Below are 17,896 nucleotides of genomic sequence, written 5' to 3' on the forward strand. Positions count from 1 at the left end.
TATCCTTTTATAGCACAAGCTGTTCAGAGTTTTTTCCTGATGCCAGATAACATCTGACAATCCAGAACACCCTTAAATTGTGACACAACATTGCAATGATCCTTTCTTTCCCTGTACATTCGTCTGAACAGTTATGTGAAACTAAGTAATAATGGAAACCCTCCCTACACATTCTAACTGTTCATAGTGACATTCTGGAGAAGATTAGGAAAGAAAATCTAGTGCAAAACTACTGGGGTCCCTTCAGCCCTTGTACCCCAAGGCACTCGCCTGCTCTATTTCTGCCCTTAACTCGACCACCATTTTGTTCGCTCGGCATTTGCCTCGATTTTGTTCAAGTAAACTACTTTGAAAACAGAGGGCGATGAGAGAGACTCCACAGTTCAGCGGAGAACCGAGGCAGAACGGCCGCCACTCCGGCGGGACCTCACGGCGGCGCCTCCGGCGCCTCACGGGTCCCCTCAGCCGCCGCGCCACCGCCACGCGCCCCGATACCAACTACGCTATTGACGTAACTCCCTCAGCGCGGGCGCTGGTGACGCAGCCGGACCCGGGGCTTGGCGGCGTTAGTCGCTATTCACGAAGAGGCACCGTACGCAAAGAGTGGGCGCTGTGGCAACCAGGGCACGCGCGCGCTGAGGGGCGGCCGGCGCTGAGGGGCGGGAGCGGGGGCTCGGTAATGGCGCACGGCGCCTTCGATTATTTAGTTATTTCGTTTGCCTTGAAGGGAGAAGTGAAGTTGTTTAGAGGCGGTTTTAACTTTTGGGTTTGTGTTTGCTGTTAGCAGTTTTCAGTATTGGAGGTCGTAGTATTCAATCAGCTGCGGCGCTTTCCGTACTGAGGGAAGGGCGGGAGGGTGGGGAGGTAGGGGGGGCAGCGGCAGCCCTCACGTATTCTGTCAAACGTTACCGAATTCTGAGGGCAGGTTTTAACCAGATTCCTTTAAAAATGCTTCTTTTCTTTTCTTTTTTTCTTTCTTCGGTTTTTTTTTTCCCTTATGGGAAAAAAAAGAGGTATTTTGTTTTCCTTTGCTTTAAGTTTATTATTTTGAGTCCCCTCCGATTTTGGGCATTGGGCTGGCATAGAGCTACCTGGGTTCACTTTAAAGGGTTCACTTGAACCCTTTAAAAAGCATTCCCTTTATCAATTTAAGCATCCTTCTTTGAAATTTTAAGCTTTCTCTCTCTTCTTTTTCTTTACAGTGTTCAGTGAGAATTAAACCAGATTAAGACAATTCAGCAGATGAACACACATTAGTGCCGATGATGCACGATTCCAGCCTCTTTCACAGCTTCCTGACAGTGTATGTTTGCTAAAAGAGCTCCTTGGGGACACAGAGCACTGTTTAAAGTCAGTAGGTGTCTTTATGGTACATTATCTGCCCGGTCACCAAGAACAGCCATTTGGAACTATTTTTAGGGATAGGGAGAATCTTTCTCAGGAAGATTTGGGATGGCACAACCTCGTATCTCAGCCTACCTCCCCCCTGATATAGACCCCACCAAAGCTGCTCTGGCCTTTGGGAGGAGGGCCCTTCCTAAGCTGAATGAGGAGCTGCAGTCTCCCGAGCTGCTGACACAGCAGCGGGCACTGGTGGCTCTCTGCGATCTGGTCCACGATCCAGAAAAAGTCTACCAGGCTATAGCATTAGGTAAGTGGTCTGTTCTCAGTAGCTCTGACACACTGGGGCAGGCTGAGGGGGAAACCCCCACTTCACTTTCTTCCATTACTTTTTCCTTACAATATCTTTGATGATGCAAGATGCTCAAGAAAAAAATTCCTGTTTCTTTTACCTTAGAAAGGTAAAGAATATTATAAGACCATATACATGATAGTTATTATCATCACTTTAGGATTCATCACAGGCTCACTGTAAGTTTTATCAACACCTAAATACAAAAGTAGGGCAGAATCTTTCTTTCCGTAGAATCATAGAATTGTTAAGGTTGGGAAAGACCTCTGAGATAATCCAGTTATCAACTGTTAACTCTGCCCTGCCATGGTCACCACTAAACCATGTCCCCAGACTTTATTCCAATTTTAGCTAATTCGTAACATAGGCTAATAAAAAAAAAACCAAAACCACCTCATTAGTTCAAAGCTAGAACCCCTTCAACATCATCACCCACTTGCCTGGAACTTAATGAGAAATTAGAAAAGAAAGGAATATAACCAAATTTATCTTACTTATCAGGACTACATTTGGCCACCACTTATTTTGAAAGCCCAGAAGAATCCTGAGTTTTGATTTTTGAGGGGGAAAAAACCCCTAACCACAAGTTTATTTTTGCAATTTTTAGCAGTCTGTGGTATATCGACGTAGCTCATTATGTAACACAGAAAAAAAATCCTTGTTTGCTACTGCTTTTTTCTCCATTTACTTCCTTTACATTTTTTCCTCTCATAAAAGAGACCAGTCATGTTCAAAATTTATTAGGTTAGTGCTTGATGAACAGTTGATTGCCAAAGCAATGTGAGATTGTTGTTAGTTTGGGGTTGTTGGGTTTTCTGGCTCTGGTGAATGCCATATGTGCATACACAATCATTAATGGTTCACCACATTTATTTCTGTTCAAAAAAGACAAGTGAGTGTCAATCTTGCAAAAACATGCTTTTCTAAAGACATCAATAGCTCTACTGTCTTATTTTTAGAGTTATGTCACTTTATATTTGCAGGATTAGGATTTAACTTGATAAGGGATCAGGAGTTTGTTTGTAGCGTGACATTTTTGGCAGTAGGCCTTGAAATTTGAAAGTTTCTTCCTTACTTGAGATATGACAATGAGAATTGCACTGCCAGGACAAGCTGAAAATCCTGAGGCACTTCAAATTATGAGATAAACAATGAATATTGCTATTTTCAAGTTAATGCTGGAAGTAAGAAATGCTAAAATAAATTGTGATGTCTCATAGGATTCTTGGATAGCCTGAAGGCTTTGCTGGTGCATCAAGACCAAACGGTCCGGCAGAAAACAACAGAAGTTCTCTCTATAATGGCTTTGCACAGTATTGGCAGGTGGGTGCAATTCCAGAGTTTACAGAGCCCTGTGGGAAGTGATGTTTCAGTGAGAAATAGAACAGTTCCTAAGCTTTGTCAGACAGATGCAGCATAAAGAAGAGCAGTGAGGATTAAATATCTCAAACATATACAAGTTTTATTACATTGTGTTAAATCTGTTCTCCATTGTTGTTTTTAGGGAGGGGCTAATACGAAGTGGAGTCATTTCTGCCCTCACTGGGCTCCTGGATGATCCAGTAGATATCTGTCGGAAGAACACCCATCAGATTTTTGACATGCTGGCAAAATTACCTGAAGGTAGGAGGTTTTTAGCAGTTAAGTATTCAAGTAGACAGCGCAGAGAGGAAATCAGGTAAATTCACCTATGCTCCAGATTTAATTTATTCCATTTCTCTTGAAACTCATATTTAAAAACAGCATCTTGTCTATTTTTGCTCATCTTCGTTTTCCTTAGTTAACTTAGGTTTTATGCAAGTTAAGGCTACCTGCTCAAGATACAGTGCACTGCATGCTTGAATTGGTATTTCAGAATCTTGCATCAACATTTCACTTTTTCCCTTCTGTTCAAGGTGTGGATCAGCTGTTTGTCACAGTGCATTATTTTCATAAGTGTTTTAATCTGAACATTAGTCTTAAATTTCTAAACAGTTGATAAAAATCACAATTTTTAAAATAAAATTTCAGTAGAAATGATCAGTCAAAAAAACATGCTGTTTAAATTCATAGCAAAGTATATTGTCTGAGAAACTCAGTTTCACTACTGATGCTTGAAAAGAATTAAATGAATGCTTAGAGCCTTGCTAACTGTACATGAATTCTAAAAAATCTAAAGATATATTTTTACATGGAAGCAATCCTCTTTAAAGTCTCCAATAATTCCATTCATATTAAGGATGTTAATATGTTGGGCTAAACAACTTTGTGAGCACCAGTATGGAAAAGTCTGTAAAAGCAGCTCTGAGTAATTACTCTTGGAAAAGGTGGGGTTTTTTGAGTCATGTATTCTGTTTATTTAGATAAAAATCTAATGTATCTATAAACGTATACATGCCTGTATTTAAGGGCTGGGAGATAAATCCTGGAGCAGAATTGTGTCTGTGTAGAATGGACTCACATACAGAGGGCAATTTAAAAGGAAAACAGAAAGGTGCAAAACTTTCTGCTATGAGACAATTTGGGGAAGTATCAAGGATAACCACAAATATTTTTCAATAAAGTAGTAAGAATCACAAGGCCTGATGTAATTCATTTGACATATTACAGATACAGAAATAGTCTCTGCTTGGTAATTCAGCCCTTTTCAGCTAGCCAAGAAAGTGTCTGTCTTTCTCTTTGCATTCACTTCTACACCTCACATGCAGAAAATGAGGTAGGATGTTGTCCTGAGGTAACAGGTGTACCTTGGATCATCTGGAGGAGGTCAGCAACACTGCAGCCCTCCACTGCTCCATTTGTGCTGTTCTCTAGAGCTGAGGTAATTTGCAGGGCCAATAAAGCAATGTGCTCTGTGCTAGACAAAAAGGAACAGAAGCTGGACATGCCCTTGGCATGAAGTGTAGCTGTTTTAACTGGGAAGTGGTCAGTGACTCCAGCTAGCTCTATGCCAAGCCGCCTGGTCTTTCTCCAAAAAGGAGTAATTTAGGAAAATGTGGTTATTTTGAGCAAGTCCACTTACAGAGTATTTTTGATTCCTAAATTTAAGGATGTGTACCAGTATCTTCCAGGAACTGTGGGTTAGTTAAAAACCAAAAGGTAGGAGAATGCACATTTCCAGAAGGAGCAACAACTTAGTGAAAAAAAAAATGGGAAGAAGAAAGACAAAAATAGATAAATATGTTCAGTAGAGGGTAGAAGACAGAGAAGGGCCAGCAGGAGGAGAAAATTAGGAACATTAAAGAAATTAATAGCAAAATTTCCTCTCTTTATAAAAACAATTTGTTGACATATATAATACTTGATAATGTTAGTGAAAGGGTGTTATGCAATGATAAATGACCTCAGAAATAGCAACTGCAAAAATAGTTCTAGGAAAAATATCTTTCATTGTGGTGTGGTTAACACTGGAAAGGTTTAATAATTCTTACCCATTACCTATCCTGTCATTTATGGGTACTTCATCCTTTTAGGCAAAAATTGAGGTGGAATGGATGGTGCAATGGATTTTTAAGCTTGTCAGAACCTCTGTTTGGGAAGAGCCCAAGAGATAACATTTCTTCTACACTGCTGACTCTTGGTGTCTCCCCTCTTTCACCCTTGAAAAAATCAGAACTAATTGAATGTGTGGACAAGGACTCTTTAAGGATACCTTTTTCCCTTCAAAACTTGTTTTGCTGTATGGAGTGCAAATGCTGAAAGGACAGATGGCATTCTTACTGCAGCAGATGGGACATCTCTTCTGTGAATGTCATTGTTGCCCAGGTGAAGTGAAATCCCAGCTGTATTAATGCAGCTCTTTCAGGTGGCAGTGCACTGCATCACTGATAAACCTGAGAACTGAGAAAATAGATGCAAATTTATTGCATGATTTATCCAGGTGGATGACTAAGAGTCAAGGGATTTAATTTCAGCACCTGTCTTCAGCCAACAGATTTTTTATTTCTAACTTTGCTATGCCTCAGTTTTCTTATACAATCTGATTTTTTTTGTAAAGAAAACTCTGTATAAAACATAATTTATTTTAACATCTTGAATTCTTCAGAGGGAAAACAGAGTAAGCATGAATTACTCAGAATACTAAAATCAAAAACATCATAAGAGTTAAATTATTAGAGAGTTAATAGCAAGAAGTTGCTATTCAGAAAACATGATTATGTGACCTGACTATTTAAACATAATTATTTACTTATTTGTTCCTCCCCATGCCTCTGATTTTAAGTCAAGTAGGAGCACAGGTGGTGCTTCACTTTCCTTTCTCTTTTCCAAGATAACTTTCACATTTCCAATGAGGACTGGAACTGGCTCCTTTCCTTTAGAAATCCCCTTGGGCCTCTGTTAAAATGTCCTAGGTTCTCCACCTCATAATCTCTAATACTTGTGGTAGAAACACCTTCTTAGTTGAATAAAGATTTGGTTTTTAATATAAAGTGTCTGTTACCCTCCTGATAATTGACTCCACTTTTGGTTTTATCCAGCTTTCTTACCTCGAAGCTGTGCTGTAATAAATGCTGGCGTTTTCTTGTCTCTCACTAATCTGAATAGGCCACAGTCCAATGAAAGAAAGAGGTGAAGGAGACACAACATCTATTAGGCCATTCTTTGGGAATGGGAGCCCTGACTCCCTTCCCACCTTTTCCACAATTCAGCTGGCTAATAATTGGATATTACATGTAAAAAAGCAAATTAGACTAGAAATACTGCACAATTTCCCAGGTAAATGACAGCAATTTAATAGTAAACAAAGCTTAGAGGAACTTGTACTTGCAATTACTCTATAAAGATTTTAATAAACTTGCCAAGCTAAGCAGCCTGAGTGCAAATATCCCAAGCAGGCAGCAGCTCCTCACTACAGGTGAGACCTAAAAACTCTCTGTGTGCCATGACAGACAGATCTCTGTGTGCCTTTATATCTTGAAGGCACAGACTCATTTGCTCTTTTGCCTCTACTCTTCAGGTGTAACAGGTGGCAGGGAATGCTTAAAGGGACCCCATGTCTTCAGTACAGGGATAAAATATCTTGTTCAAAATTAGGAAAATTTCACAAGCATTGTCCAATCAAGTAACTGTCGTAACACTACTTAATGAACACACTATAGACACATTCAGTATCATTTGAATTATTTATTTTTGAAGTGGACAATTTAAATGTTGATGTTATTAACCATTTTGTTTTAATTTTCTTAGAGCCCTTGGCTGAGATTTCTTGCACTAATTCATAGTACATAAGGGGAACAAAAGTAGAAGGTGATTTTCCAGTGTGCATGTGTGTCTGTGTCTCTGTGTACGTATGTGCTTTACAGTTATCAAACATTTATTTACACACCAACTTTACACTGATGTCTTTAAGAAGTCTTTTCTATGGCAGGGGAAAGAACCAACTGACCAAAGACTTAGGTCTATATAATCCATATGAGATTTTCCAGTGTAGTCCCACAGAGCTTCTTATGCATTCAAACTTTTGCAGGAATGTTACTCCATCCAGTAGTGTTTCTTTATGAGATGAAACCTGGAGCTGAGGATTGCATCTCTTCAGTTTCCTTAACTTCACTAAACTGTAAATAATTTAAATTATTAAATTGAAATAACAAGACATTTAGTTATTGTTCATATCGCTCATCTTTAACCTTCTAATAACACATCACATTTTAAAAATAATTTTAAAAACCAACAAAAAAAGACCTTTGAGGTTATACACTACACAATCTCCATGGCTCCTGCTTCTTGGGAAATCTGTTATAATATTACAATACCCAGAAGGTATTTGGAGCAGTGGAACAGAATTGTCCGTTGGCAACTTTCACATTCAGCAATCCAGACACTACAACAATAATTTTAAAAATTGCTTTGTGATTTATTTTTTTAATCTGTATTAAAAAAGGAACACTAACCTACTTCTTAAATATAATTTGGTTTTTCATGAAACACCACAAGATTTGGCAAAAAAAGATGTAAAAGAAGACTGTTTTGATGTATAAAACTCCTTAACAGTAGAAGAAACACCGACCTTAATTTGGCCTATTCAAAGATTCATTTCATGTAGTTTTGCTGCATATTTGAAGCCAGAAAGAGCAGAAAGAGCTGCTAGTCAGTTAGGAACTCACAAAACAGTTGCGCACCAACAATTCCTTTAATAGGCAAGGTGTCCATGAGAAACAGTAAAGTAAAGCAGAGGTGTGTACATAGTATATGCTGAGAGTCATGTGCATGTGCATACATGATGGATGTGTACATACTCTTGACTGTGGATACCAATAGTGTGGGTCCATGCCCACTCTCTACAGATTTAAGAAGTATTTTGCTTAAACTCTCTCACTCAGTAGTTTCTGGTTTGAACTAGCTTTTCTCCCCAACACAAGCATTCTGCTCCCCACCCTGCAAACAAGTTCATCTGTCACTCACCAGATTTATATTTTTTATGTCAATAAAACTTTAGGACAACTGGATGAAGAGTCATTTCTTACACAGAACATGATAACACTCTCACTGTAGGAAATGAAATGAAACAAATGGAATAAAAGTGCAGTGACTGTGGTGAAACATCTCCACAGAGTTTGGCCTCAATCTGTTTTTTTGTTTTTGTTTGGGATTTTTGAGTTTTTGGTTGGGTTTTTTTTTTCACTGGGGGTGTTTGGTTTTCTTGGAGAGGAGGCTCTCACTCTCCAGAACATATATTTAGGGAAAATTATGTAGCAGGTTAAGGGGCCATAAGAGGAACTGTGTTCATATATCAGATTTCCCCATTTTCTCTCCTTGGGCTATTAAGCATTGCCCAATTTTTTTCCACTGAAGTGGAAGAAGTTAGCCCCTTTTTTATCACTCCAGGAAAACAGATTAAACCCAAGGATTCTTAGCAGAGGCCAATATATTTGAGATTGTTCTGAATGATGACATCTGTCACTGCATCAAACACAAATTGTATGTTACTGGTATCAGTGGCACAGGTGAAGTGTGAGTAGATCTCCTTGGTCTCCTTGTTGCGATTCAAGTCCTCAAACTGGCGTTGGATGTAGACTGCTGCCTCCTCGTAAGTGTTTTGGCCTTTGTATTCAGGAAAGCAGACTGTTAAGGGGATGCGTCGGATTTTTTCTGCCAGCAGATCTTTCTTATTCAAAAAAAGGATGAGGGAAGTGTTGATAAACCAGTTGTTGTTGCAGATGGAATCAAACAGACGCAAACTTTCTGCCATTCGACTCTGTAGGGGAGGAAACAACAGTGTCAGCAAGAGTGCTTCAGCAGAACTGTGGAAAGCTCCCAGCTCTGTCTGCTGCCCTGAGCAGGTGAACTCTGTTTAAGAACAATTGAGCATGACCACCACAATTATGTTCGGAAATTAAAATCCAATGCTGCTATAGACTGAAAAGGAGAGGTCTGTTAAAAATCAGCAGCTGTCTTGAATGTTCCTGGGCTGTTGCTGCCACTGTGACATTTACACTGATGCAGCTGGAGCTGTCCATGGTACCAGGCTCTTGGGAGGCTGTGTTTATTGCTTGGTTTACACCTATAGGTAGGTGGAAATAAATGTAATGTTTTGAATAGAAAATATTAGGGATTATTAAAAGAACTATCACTCAAGTATTGTCAAAAGTAGATATATAAAATGTCTTAATCAGGCATTTTTGGCAAGGTCAATATTTTTCCAGCCTGCTTAGGTTTCAGAAAATGTTATGCATACATCATGAGTCATGGGAGTGATCCAGGCTAAGTGAACAGCAGGGATTTGGGATATCAAAAACCAAGGGTTTATTTGGTTTACAAGACTATTTGCAAATATGTATGTGTTCCATTTTTCTGGCTTCTATTCAGAGGGAATGAAAATAGTAGGAGTCCGGGCATTTTTGTTGTTGTTTAACTGTGAAGTATTCTGGCCAGTTCTCCAGTTTGGAAAGAGCAAACAGTGGAGGAAAGAGGATGACTTTGGGTTTTAATAGAAATAAAGTATTTCTAATATAAATTCTAAATTCTCCTGAAATTTTTATCAGTTGTTTCTAATGCATCTCCCTTGACTTTTGACTTCAGTAGAGTCACCTGGTGAGAGGAAGAGAGAATAATCATGCACTGTTTATTACACAAAAATTAATATGAAAATATAATCTATTTAAAATTTAATTTAATTTAAAGTAACTCTGGAACAGTTGTTTTATTTGGAAAGGAAATGTTTTGTTATTATTTCAAAGGAAATCTGTAACAGTTTTGATCATTATTGTTACACTAAAGCTGTATACTGAAAAGATGCCTCTTAAAAATGCATAGTTGCTGAAATAGGAGCAGACTGGTTTACATAAGCTTTTCAAATTACCTCTTATACTTTCCTCACTTTGTTTTATTACTCCTTTTCATTTGCTAAGGGTCAGCTTGGTCAGAATTGCATCCTGTGTTCTCTGAGTTCCATGAAGGCTCTGATGTAGCTCTGTGTTTACAGCGAAAGCCAGGGCTGGTGGCACTGCTGGTCATTCCCAAAGCCCCGGCAGCGCCGGCAAGGCTGGCACTGCCTCAGCAGCCAGGGGCAAACTGACTCACCAGCCTCTCGAGACACACTGAAACACATGCTCAGTCAGACAGTTCTGATCTGGGGGCTGCTTGTTTACTTCTTCCTTTGTGAGGTGGGGTCATCTGACACTCCAGCCTAGTTTATATATAGACAGATTTATAGGTGTAAAAACATTGCTTTAAAAATATGTTTGTGCATTTCTTTTCACAGTGCAAATACTGACACAACAGATAATCCCCTGAAAACATAGATCTGTTTTCAAATACTCAGAATTTCCTTTCCTGATTTTGTAGCTGATAAATAACCAAGGAAAAATTTTTATCTCAGTCAAAATGCTTTCACTACTAATAGTCTGAAAAAAATCTTTTAGAGCTAATACAGGTTTTTGGCCAACTCTCAGAACAATCATACAAACAGGATATTGCATTTTAAGAGGTTTGTGTTCATTACTGTACTTTGTAGTGAATCATAACACTGTCTCTCTACTACCAAATCCTCCATTGGAATCTGTAATCCAAGGACAAAAGCAGAGAGTTAAAACCCTTCCATAAATTGGGAGATGTTATGAACATGTACAAGAGGACAGTCAGTTTTAAATTATTGTAAACTTGGTGATCTCTTGTGAGATGTAAAGAAAATATTAGTAAATTGTTGATCTTGACACCTAAGGAATTTCTTCATCAATGTAATATTTTAATATTGACTCAACATCTGAGATTCATAATATCCTTAACTAAACTGAATATAATTTCTTTTAGTTAAAAAACAAATAAGCCAACCAGAATAATTTCCAACAAAGATGCTGGTGATATTATGCCAGTGCTAGGCTGTAGTTGCATGGTATAAATGTGTGATATACCTGGGGAAATGAACCCCCCAAATCCAGGTCATGATTTTAATAGCCAAAGAAGGAAAATGTATCAATGAACAATGAGGAAATGTATCAGAAAGGAAAACCCAAGTCTTGTAATCTTACAGTCATACCGTGGGTTCAGGCTGGAAGGGAGCGTAAATACCACCTGGCTCCAAATCTCCTGTCATGGCCATGGACACCTTCCACTCTCACCCAGCCTGGCCTTAAACGCTTCCAGGGATGGGGCATCCAAAGATTCTCTGGGCAACCTGTACCAGTGTCTCCCCGCTCTCACAGAGAAGAGTTTCTTATTCATACCTAATCTGAATCTATTGTCCTCCAGTGTCCTGTCACTGCAGGTCCTTGCACTTAGTCTCTCTCCATCTTTCTTGTAGGTTCCTTTCATGTATTGGAGGGCCACAGTGAGGTCACCCCTACCCTTGTCTTCTTCAGGCTGAACAATCCAATTTTTCTCAGCCTTTCCTTATAGGAGAGGTGCTCCATCCCACTAATCAACTTGGTGGCCCTCCTCTGGACTCACTCCAGCTCTGGACTCACTATGTTTTTCCTGTGCTGGGACCCCAGGACTGCATGCAGCTCTGCAGGTGGGTTCTCACCTCAGTGGGGCAGAGGGGCAGAATCCCCCCCACCCCCGTTGCCCACCCTGGGGGCTCAGCCCAGCACAGGGAGGTTTCTATGTCCCAGCACACATACAGGGCAGGGCCAGCCCTCACCCACCAGCATCCCTGAGTCCTTCTCCTCAGCACTGTTCCATCTCCTCATCCCACATGATTTCTTGCCATACCTTAAGTGATATATCCACAGTTCTAAGGTCGAGGCTGACACTAAAAATACATGGTATATCCACTCATGTACTCCCAGCAAAACAGGCTCATTTCTGCTTTTGACACTATTGTAAAACTGCTTTACATATCATAGGGAAAGGGAACTTGAGAGAGTTATGGCTTATTATAATAAAAATAGAAGAAATTGTTGTATGACTCCCAAAGGTGCAATAAAACAGTAAAATAATGATAGGCATTCTTCTCTGCAGTGTCTTTTCCAGTTCTGGAATCCTGAAGGGAGTACATAGCCAGGTGGTCAGAAAAAAATGTGCTGCTGTAATTTTATAATTATACACAAGCTAGGGTATAAGCAAGATAATGCCAATGCCTTACCCAGATGGCCTTGTTGGGGGCTAATTGCAAATTCTTCTCTGAGCATAAGAACAAGGAATTGGTTGCTTAAGGGAAAGAACATGCTAAGGAACAGATGGCTGCTTTTATGCTTCCAATAGTTTGCAGAGGCACAAGCATCCCTGGTCATCCTCTGGAACAGTAGAGGTGTGCTTAGCAGGAAAGAGTTCTGAACAAGTAAGCATTTTCAAAAGGGAAGACCCAGTTATCAAGATAGCAAGTAATTAAAAGAACTGAGTTTGTAAATGGGGCCAAATTGTAATGTAGTATCTCCTTTCAGCTTTCACATTAGAGCTTTCTAGTCACAGCTGGGAGAGCTTTGAAATTAAAAATGAAAAATTATGTACAGAGAAAATATCACAAATAGGGGAATCAACTGTCATTTGTATTAAAAGCTTAAGAACTGCATCTTTCAGTCATTATATCTCTTTCATCATCATTATTTTAAAACTGGTAGGCACTTGGGGATTTGAAGACCCTAACAAAAACAAAAAAAATTTTCTTGTGTAAGCCATAAACAATAATGAATAAATTTGTGCAAGAATAGTAATATTTACTTTCCAGAAAAGTTAGAAAATCTAAAAGTGTCAGTAAATCTTGGAATAACCAGTGGAAGCTACTGCCATTTTCCTGTGGAGGCTTTCCTTGCAATAGTGCTGACATTTAGCATATGCTGGTAGCTATGAGCTATTTCACAAAATAGCATGAAACTCTCTATTTCAAATATCTTCTTTAGAGATCCATGGCTTAAAATCTTCTGAAGACAGCAGATGAAGCTAAAGTATTTGAAGAAGGGGTAGTGGGGTAAAAAGGTAATTGAATCAGTTGGATGTTTTTCCTTAAGTTTAATAGACAAAAAAAAAAAAAAAAGGAATCCATTCTGAAATAAGGACAGTCTACAAAACAAATGAAGGAAATATCATTGCCCAGGACACTCGTAGTCAAAGTAGTTCAAGAATTCAAACAATGCCTGAGAAAAAGCAGAGGGAAAACAGAAGAATTTCACAAACAAAAATACAGAAAGCAAGTGATAGCTTGGGTAAATACAAAGAAGCACTCTTGTCTTGTAAAAAAGACTACAATGAGTGCTAGCTAAAATGTCCTTCCTGTGTAGCAGTCAGGCAGTCCTGACTGAGTGCTGGGTAAGAGGCATACAAAACTATTGTATGATTTATCTTCTGTTCAAAAGAACAAGACTTCTACAAGAATGTATATGCTCAGGTGGCTGCTGGACAAAATGGGAAAATATTGTGATAATTTAATGAGTTTTTAAAAATTTCTTTCATCTAAAAATCCAGAAGAAGAAACCATCTGTTGGAGAGAAGTAAATCGACTTAATCCAACACCTCCCAAAGAAATTAAGAACGCCACTGAGGTAGAATTAAACTGGGATAAAAGTCTCTACCTGGGTTGTCCTGTATATATCTGTTTCTAGCCTTGGCATCTCCCAGAATAGATGAGAAAAGCAATAGGGATTTGATTAGACAAAATTGGTTTGGTTTCTATACTTTTTCTTCCCTATCCTAAGAGGCCAAAGTTTTCCTGGAAAATGTTGGAATTCTAAACTGTCAAAATTAGAAGAGATGACATAGAAGAGTAAGCCCCATTGTGAATTCACTAAGAAGTGTTCTTAAGACACTTAGCAGCTTAACTTATTCTGCCAGCAGACAAACTCATTATCCCATCACCCAAACAATTTATTACATTGGTCTGAAACCACTGCAGGAAATCCTGCTCAGTCACGTTGTAAACAAACCAGGAAGGAGCTTGAGATAATGAAAAGCAGCTATGTCAATATAGCACCTATCATACAGATCCATCATCACATGCCATCTATTTATGTCCTTCCTACCAAAATGCCTTTCAGTGTCCTGCATATGGGGGGACTGTGAAGTGGAGAAAGGTGAAAACCTAACATAGCATGTTAGTTTATACCACCACAATGAAGGGAAATTGAAAGGGATGGTAAAAGGTTTTATATTGCAGGAATATTGAATCTCTACTAAGAAATGAGCTCATAGAAGGCTGAGAAACATATGTATTATGAAGTGGAGCCCTGAGGAAATTTTGTGTGATTTTGATAGGGAGATATCCATTTAAATTGTGAAAGAAAAAAAAAATTAATAAGCATGAAACAAGTTTGTTTTGAGTTTTTTTAAATCAGATTCATTCTCAAATCAGGAGGAAACTATATATTAGCAAACAAAATTTGTAAGCTACCAAATTTATTGCTGCCTCTTTATTTTAAAGGTACTGTCCTGTAATTGTTCATACTTATATTTTTTACATGCAAATGTAGAACTGGTAGAGGAGGCAGTAGTCAGTATTTGATACCTCTTGTTCAGAGAAGCAAGGGAAAATAGACCTTATAAAGTGGTAGTGCAGCATGCTATCTCCCGTGATGGTTTCCTGTTGAATATTGCTATTGTCTTTACATAGAACTCTGTAGATGATAACTGAATCTGGCAGTGTGAATGAGAATTACAAGAGGACCTTTAGGCTTGGCTATTGTATGGGAAGACAATGAACAGCATCATGAATATTTTATCATGTATGTTCTCTGTGACTGAGAAAACCCTGCAGTGTTACTAAGGCTTACTGTGGGCTAAACCAGACAAAGCAGATTTAATTGGGAATATTACTTTAACAGAGTCCTGAACATTTGTTTTTGAAAATTAATCCCTGACACTCTTCAGGCCTGCAGCAAGTCATGTCTTAGGAGTGCATGCTCAGTTAAACATTGGTATGTAGTTGTTACATACAAGTAAAACTTGTGCTAGTGACAGACTGGGGTGAAGCAATCTTTGATACTATCTATCAAAACTATTTTATATTCCTAGATCAGGAACAATGCAGAATTGATAATCCTACTAAGTACAGTCTGACACCAAGCTATGGTTGTAGTAAAGGAAGCTGAGCTGAGAAAGAAGTTTGATTAAATTTCCTGACTAGAAAATTAGATTTTGAGCCAGGGAATTTCCAAGCAAAGGAGCAGGACAACAGGTGCTTCTGCTAGCATCTATAAATTATAGGAATTTAAAGAAAGGATATATAGAAAACTCTTAGAAGAACAGTATAAAAGGTTACTGAGTTCAAGGGTCAGAAAGGGTGGGACATTCATCATTCCATAGAAATGCTAGAAGATAAAGGCTACTGCTGTATGTCTGGCTAGACTATTAAAGGCTGTTCCACAAACAAGAAAAGGGGCAAAATAGAAATGGAGAAATACTCATAGACTGATTTATTGCTTGTGACTGGCTATACATATTTTTTAAGTAAGCTGAAGTACAGAAAAATTATATTTAGAAGTCACAAAATTGGCATGTGATAGGTGTTATATTTATCATTACCCACAAGAGAATTGCAAGTCCAGAGGAAAGTTCTAGAAAAATGTATGTTCAGGAAAATAGAAATATGGGGCAGTCAGTACTGGTCCTGTGCCTGACAGAACAGCCACACAAGTCAACATTTCTGGGAAGCAGTAATAGGGATAGATTGGCAAAAGTAATGCTGCTGCAGCTGACAAAAGAAACTTCTTGTCCCAATGGGCCAGCAAAATAAAACCTACACATTTCCCAGCCAGTGTCCAGCCAGGGCATTGCTGCCAGGCCTGCAGTAAAAGTACCCAAGAGACTCACAAAATGGGCAGACAGCTTGGTTTTTATCCTTAAGGGAGGGCTTGGTGTGTTTCAGTTGCTCAGCAAACAACTGTTAACACTCTGCTTTTACTGCCCCAAAGTCAGCAAAGTTTCATGCTGCAGAGGCCTCTGGCTGCTGCCTTATGAGTGCATGTGCTCTGCTCCTCTGTGGATCATTCTGGGGCACAAGCAGCACTAAGAGGGCAAACATCCCATAAAGAGAATATAAAAATAAATCTCCAGGGTCTTTCACAGTGCCAGGAAATTGAGATTTCCTGAATACAAATTAGGATCTTCATGTCATTCTAAGAAGTAAATTTGCAGCATACAATTCCTATGTTTGCTTTGGGGGTGGAGTTTTTTAAGCATTGTACTGTATCCCAGGCAAGCTGCATATTTCTGCAGGTTAGCAAAAAACTAGCCTAAAAACATTTTCTTGATAAAAGCATATTCATCTAAAATGTCACAGTTCTTGAAAATATATTCAAAGTGTCAATACAATACCTATTTCAAGTGTAAATACCTGGATGTTTTATCCTTAGATTGATCTTTTTATATGGTAATAGAGTCCAGCTTTTCTATTCCTGGTAATAATCATTTGCTTTCAACACTTATTCAGTGTTTTCAAGTGGGGTGGAATTTTTGGTTTTGTTTTCTTCCAGGTCTTTAGATTCCTTGCTTAGCTCAAGGACAAAAAGAGCATTTCAAGCATATATTGCACACAGCTGAAATACTGCATAGTTTTACACATAAAGTGGTCCAGTGGTCCTTGTTTGACTCCCTTAAGCTTATTGTCAGCCTTCTGTGTCGAGACATTCATAGAATCACAGAATGGTTTAGGTTGAAAGGGACCTCTAAGATCACCTGGTTCCAGCTCCTGCCATGGCAGGGACACGCTCTGCTAGACCAGGTTGCTCAGAGCCCCATCCAGCCTGGCCTTGGGACACTGCCAGGAATGGAGCATCCACAGCTTCTCCAGGCAAACCTTTCCCAGGGCTTCACCACCTTCATAGTTAATAATGTCACCCTAATTTCCAGTCTGCATCTACCCAGAAGACAAAGGTTAACTCTGCATTGACCTTCAAGGAGAGGCTGAGGGAGCTGAGCTTGTTTGGGCTGGCAAAGAAGAGGCCAAAGGGTGACAGCCTACAATTACTTGAAGTAATGGTGACACACAACTCTTCCCAGCAGTGTTAGAGCAAAGAATAAGCAGCAATGAACACTAATTGAAGTTTGGGAGGTTCAGATTAGATGTTAGATTTTCTCTAGAAGACTAGCACAGCTCTGCAACAATTTGCTGAGTTTTGTGAAATCTACCTCCATAGAGGATTTTCACTCAACTGACTGATAAAGCCATAGCTGGCCTGATTTACTGTTGGCAGTAATCCAGACCTTTAGGGATCACATCCAGCCTACATTTCTGTAATTCCATGCAATGCAAAAACATATTTATAGTTGAAGCATAAATAAGAAGTCAATTTCACACACACAGTTCTGAGCAGGTCTCAAACTTTGCCTCCCAAAGAGATGAATTCAAGCACAAGGGCTGTCCTGATAGAAAGAGTCACTATCCTGCTGTAGAGGCAGGATGAAAAGGAAATAGTTAATGAGTGGAGTTGTGGCCTTTCTGGAATATCCAGGGTTTACTCTTTTCTTTGATGCTCTCTGGTCCTTGGAATAGCCCTTAAACTATTGAAATAGTGCAGAAATCTGCAAGAGAACTACACAGGAATACACAAGTGAAAAAAGAAATGTTTTTTCACTCTTTCAGGACACTGACTAACCTACCTTTGTATAGTTTATTCATAATGCAAGCTTTTGCTGATACTGTCTGTGTAAAGAAAGAATGTTTTTCATTGCACCTTCTTTGAAATGGGCATTTTTCTAATACATTGCAGGGTGGGAAAGGCAATTGATAAGGTGAATTTTGCTTTCTGACAATTGTCCTAATTGAAGTAAAACAATATATTGACTACATAAAAGGAAATTAATATTTCTTTTTAAAATGACACGGGGGCAGATTGCAAAATCCTGTGCCTGTGAATG

The 17,896-nt window shown here is 39.0% G+C and overlaps 2 protein-coding genes across 2 annotated transcripts in view; one reads left to right on the plus strand and one right to left on the minus strand.

Moving 5' to 3' along the window:
* The first annotated feature begins 1,452 nt into the window (after positions 1 to 1,452).
* RSPH14 (radial spoke head 14 homolog) overlaps positions 1,453 to 17,896 on the plus strand; it is a 71,493-nt gene continuing 55,049 nt past the window's right edge. Inside the window, exons 1-3 of the mRNA XM_009092546.4 lie at positions 1,453 to 1,651; positions 2,914 to 3,016; positions 3,198 to 3,316. Of these exons, the coding sequence (XP_009090794.1) occupies positions 1,453 to 1,651; positions 2,914 to 3,016; positions 3,198 to 3,316 (421 nt within the window). The remainder of the gene's footprint in view (positions 1,652 to 2,913; positions 3,017 to 3,197; positions 3,317 to 17,896) is intronic.
* GNAZ (G protein subunit alpha z) overlaps positions 6,792 to 17,896 on the minus strand; it is a 49,955-nt gene continuing 38,850 nt past the window's right edge. The window contains exon 3 of the mRNA XM_009092259.4: positions 6,792 to 8,867. Coding sequence (XP_009090507.1) covers positions 8,523 to 8,867 — 345 coding nt within the window. The 3' untranslated portion in view covers positions 6,792 to 8,522. The remainder of the gene's footprint in view (positions 8,868 to 17,896) is intronic.

Source organism: Serinus canaria, chromosome 15 (assembly GCF_022539315.1).
Source record: "Serinus canaria isolate serCan28SL12 chromosome 15, serCan2020, whole genome shotgun sequence".
Taxonomy (NCBI): domain Eukaryota; kingdom Metazoa; phylum Chordata; class Aves; order Passeriformes; family Fringillidae; genus Serinus; species Serinus canaria.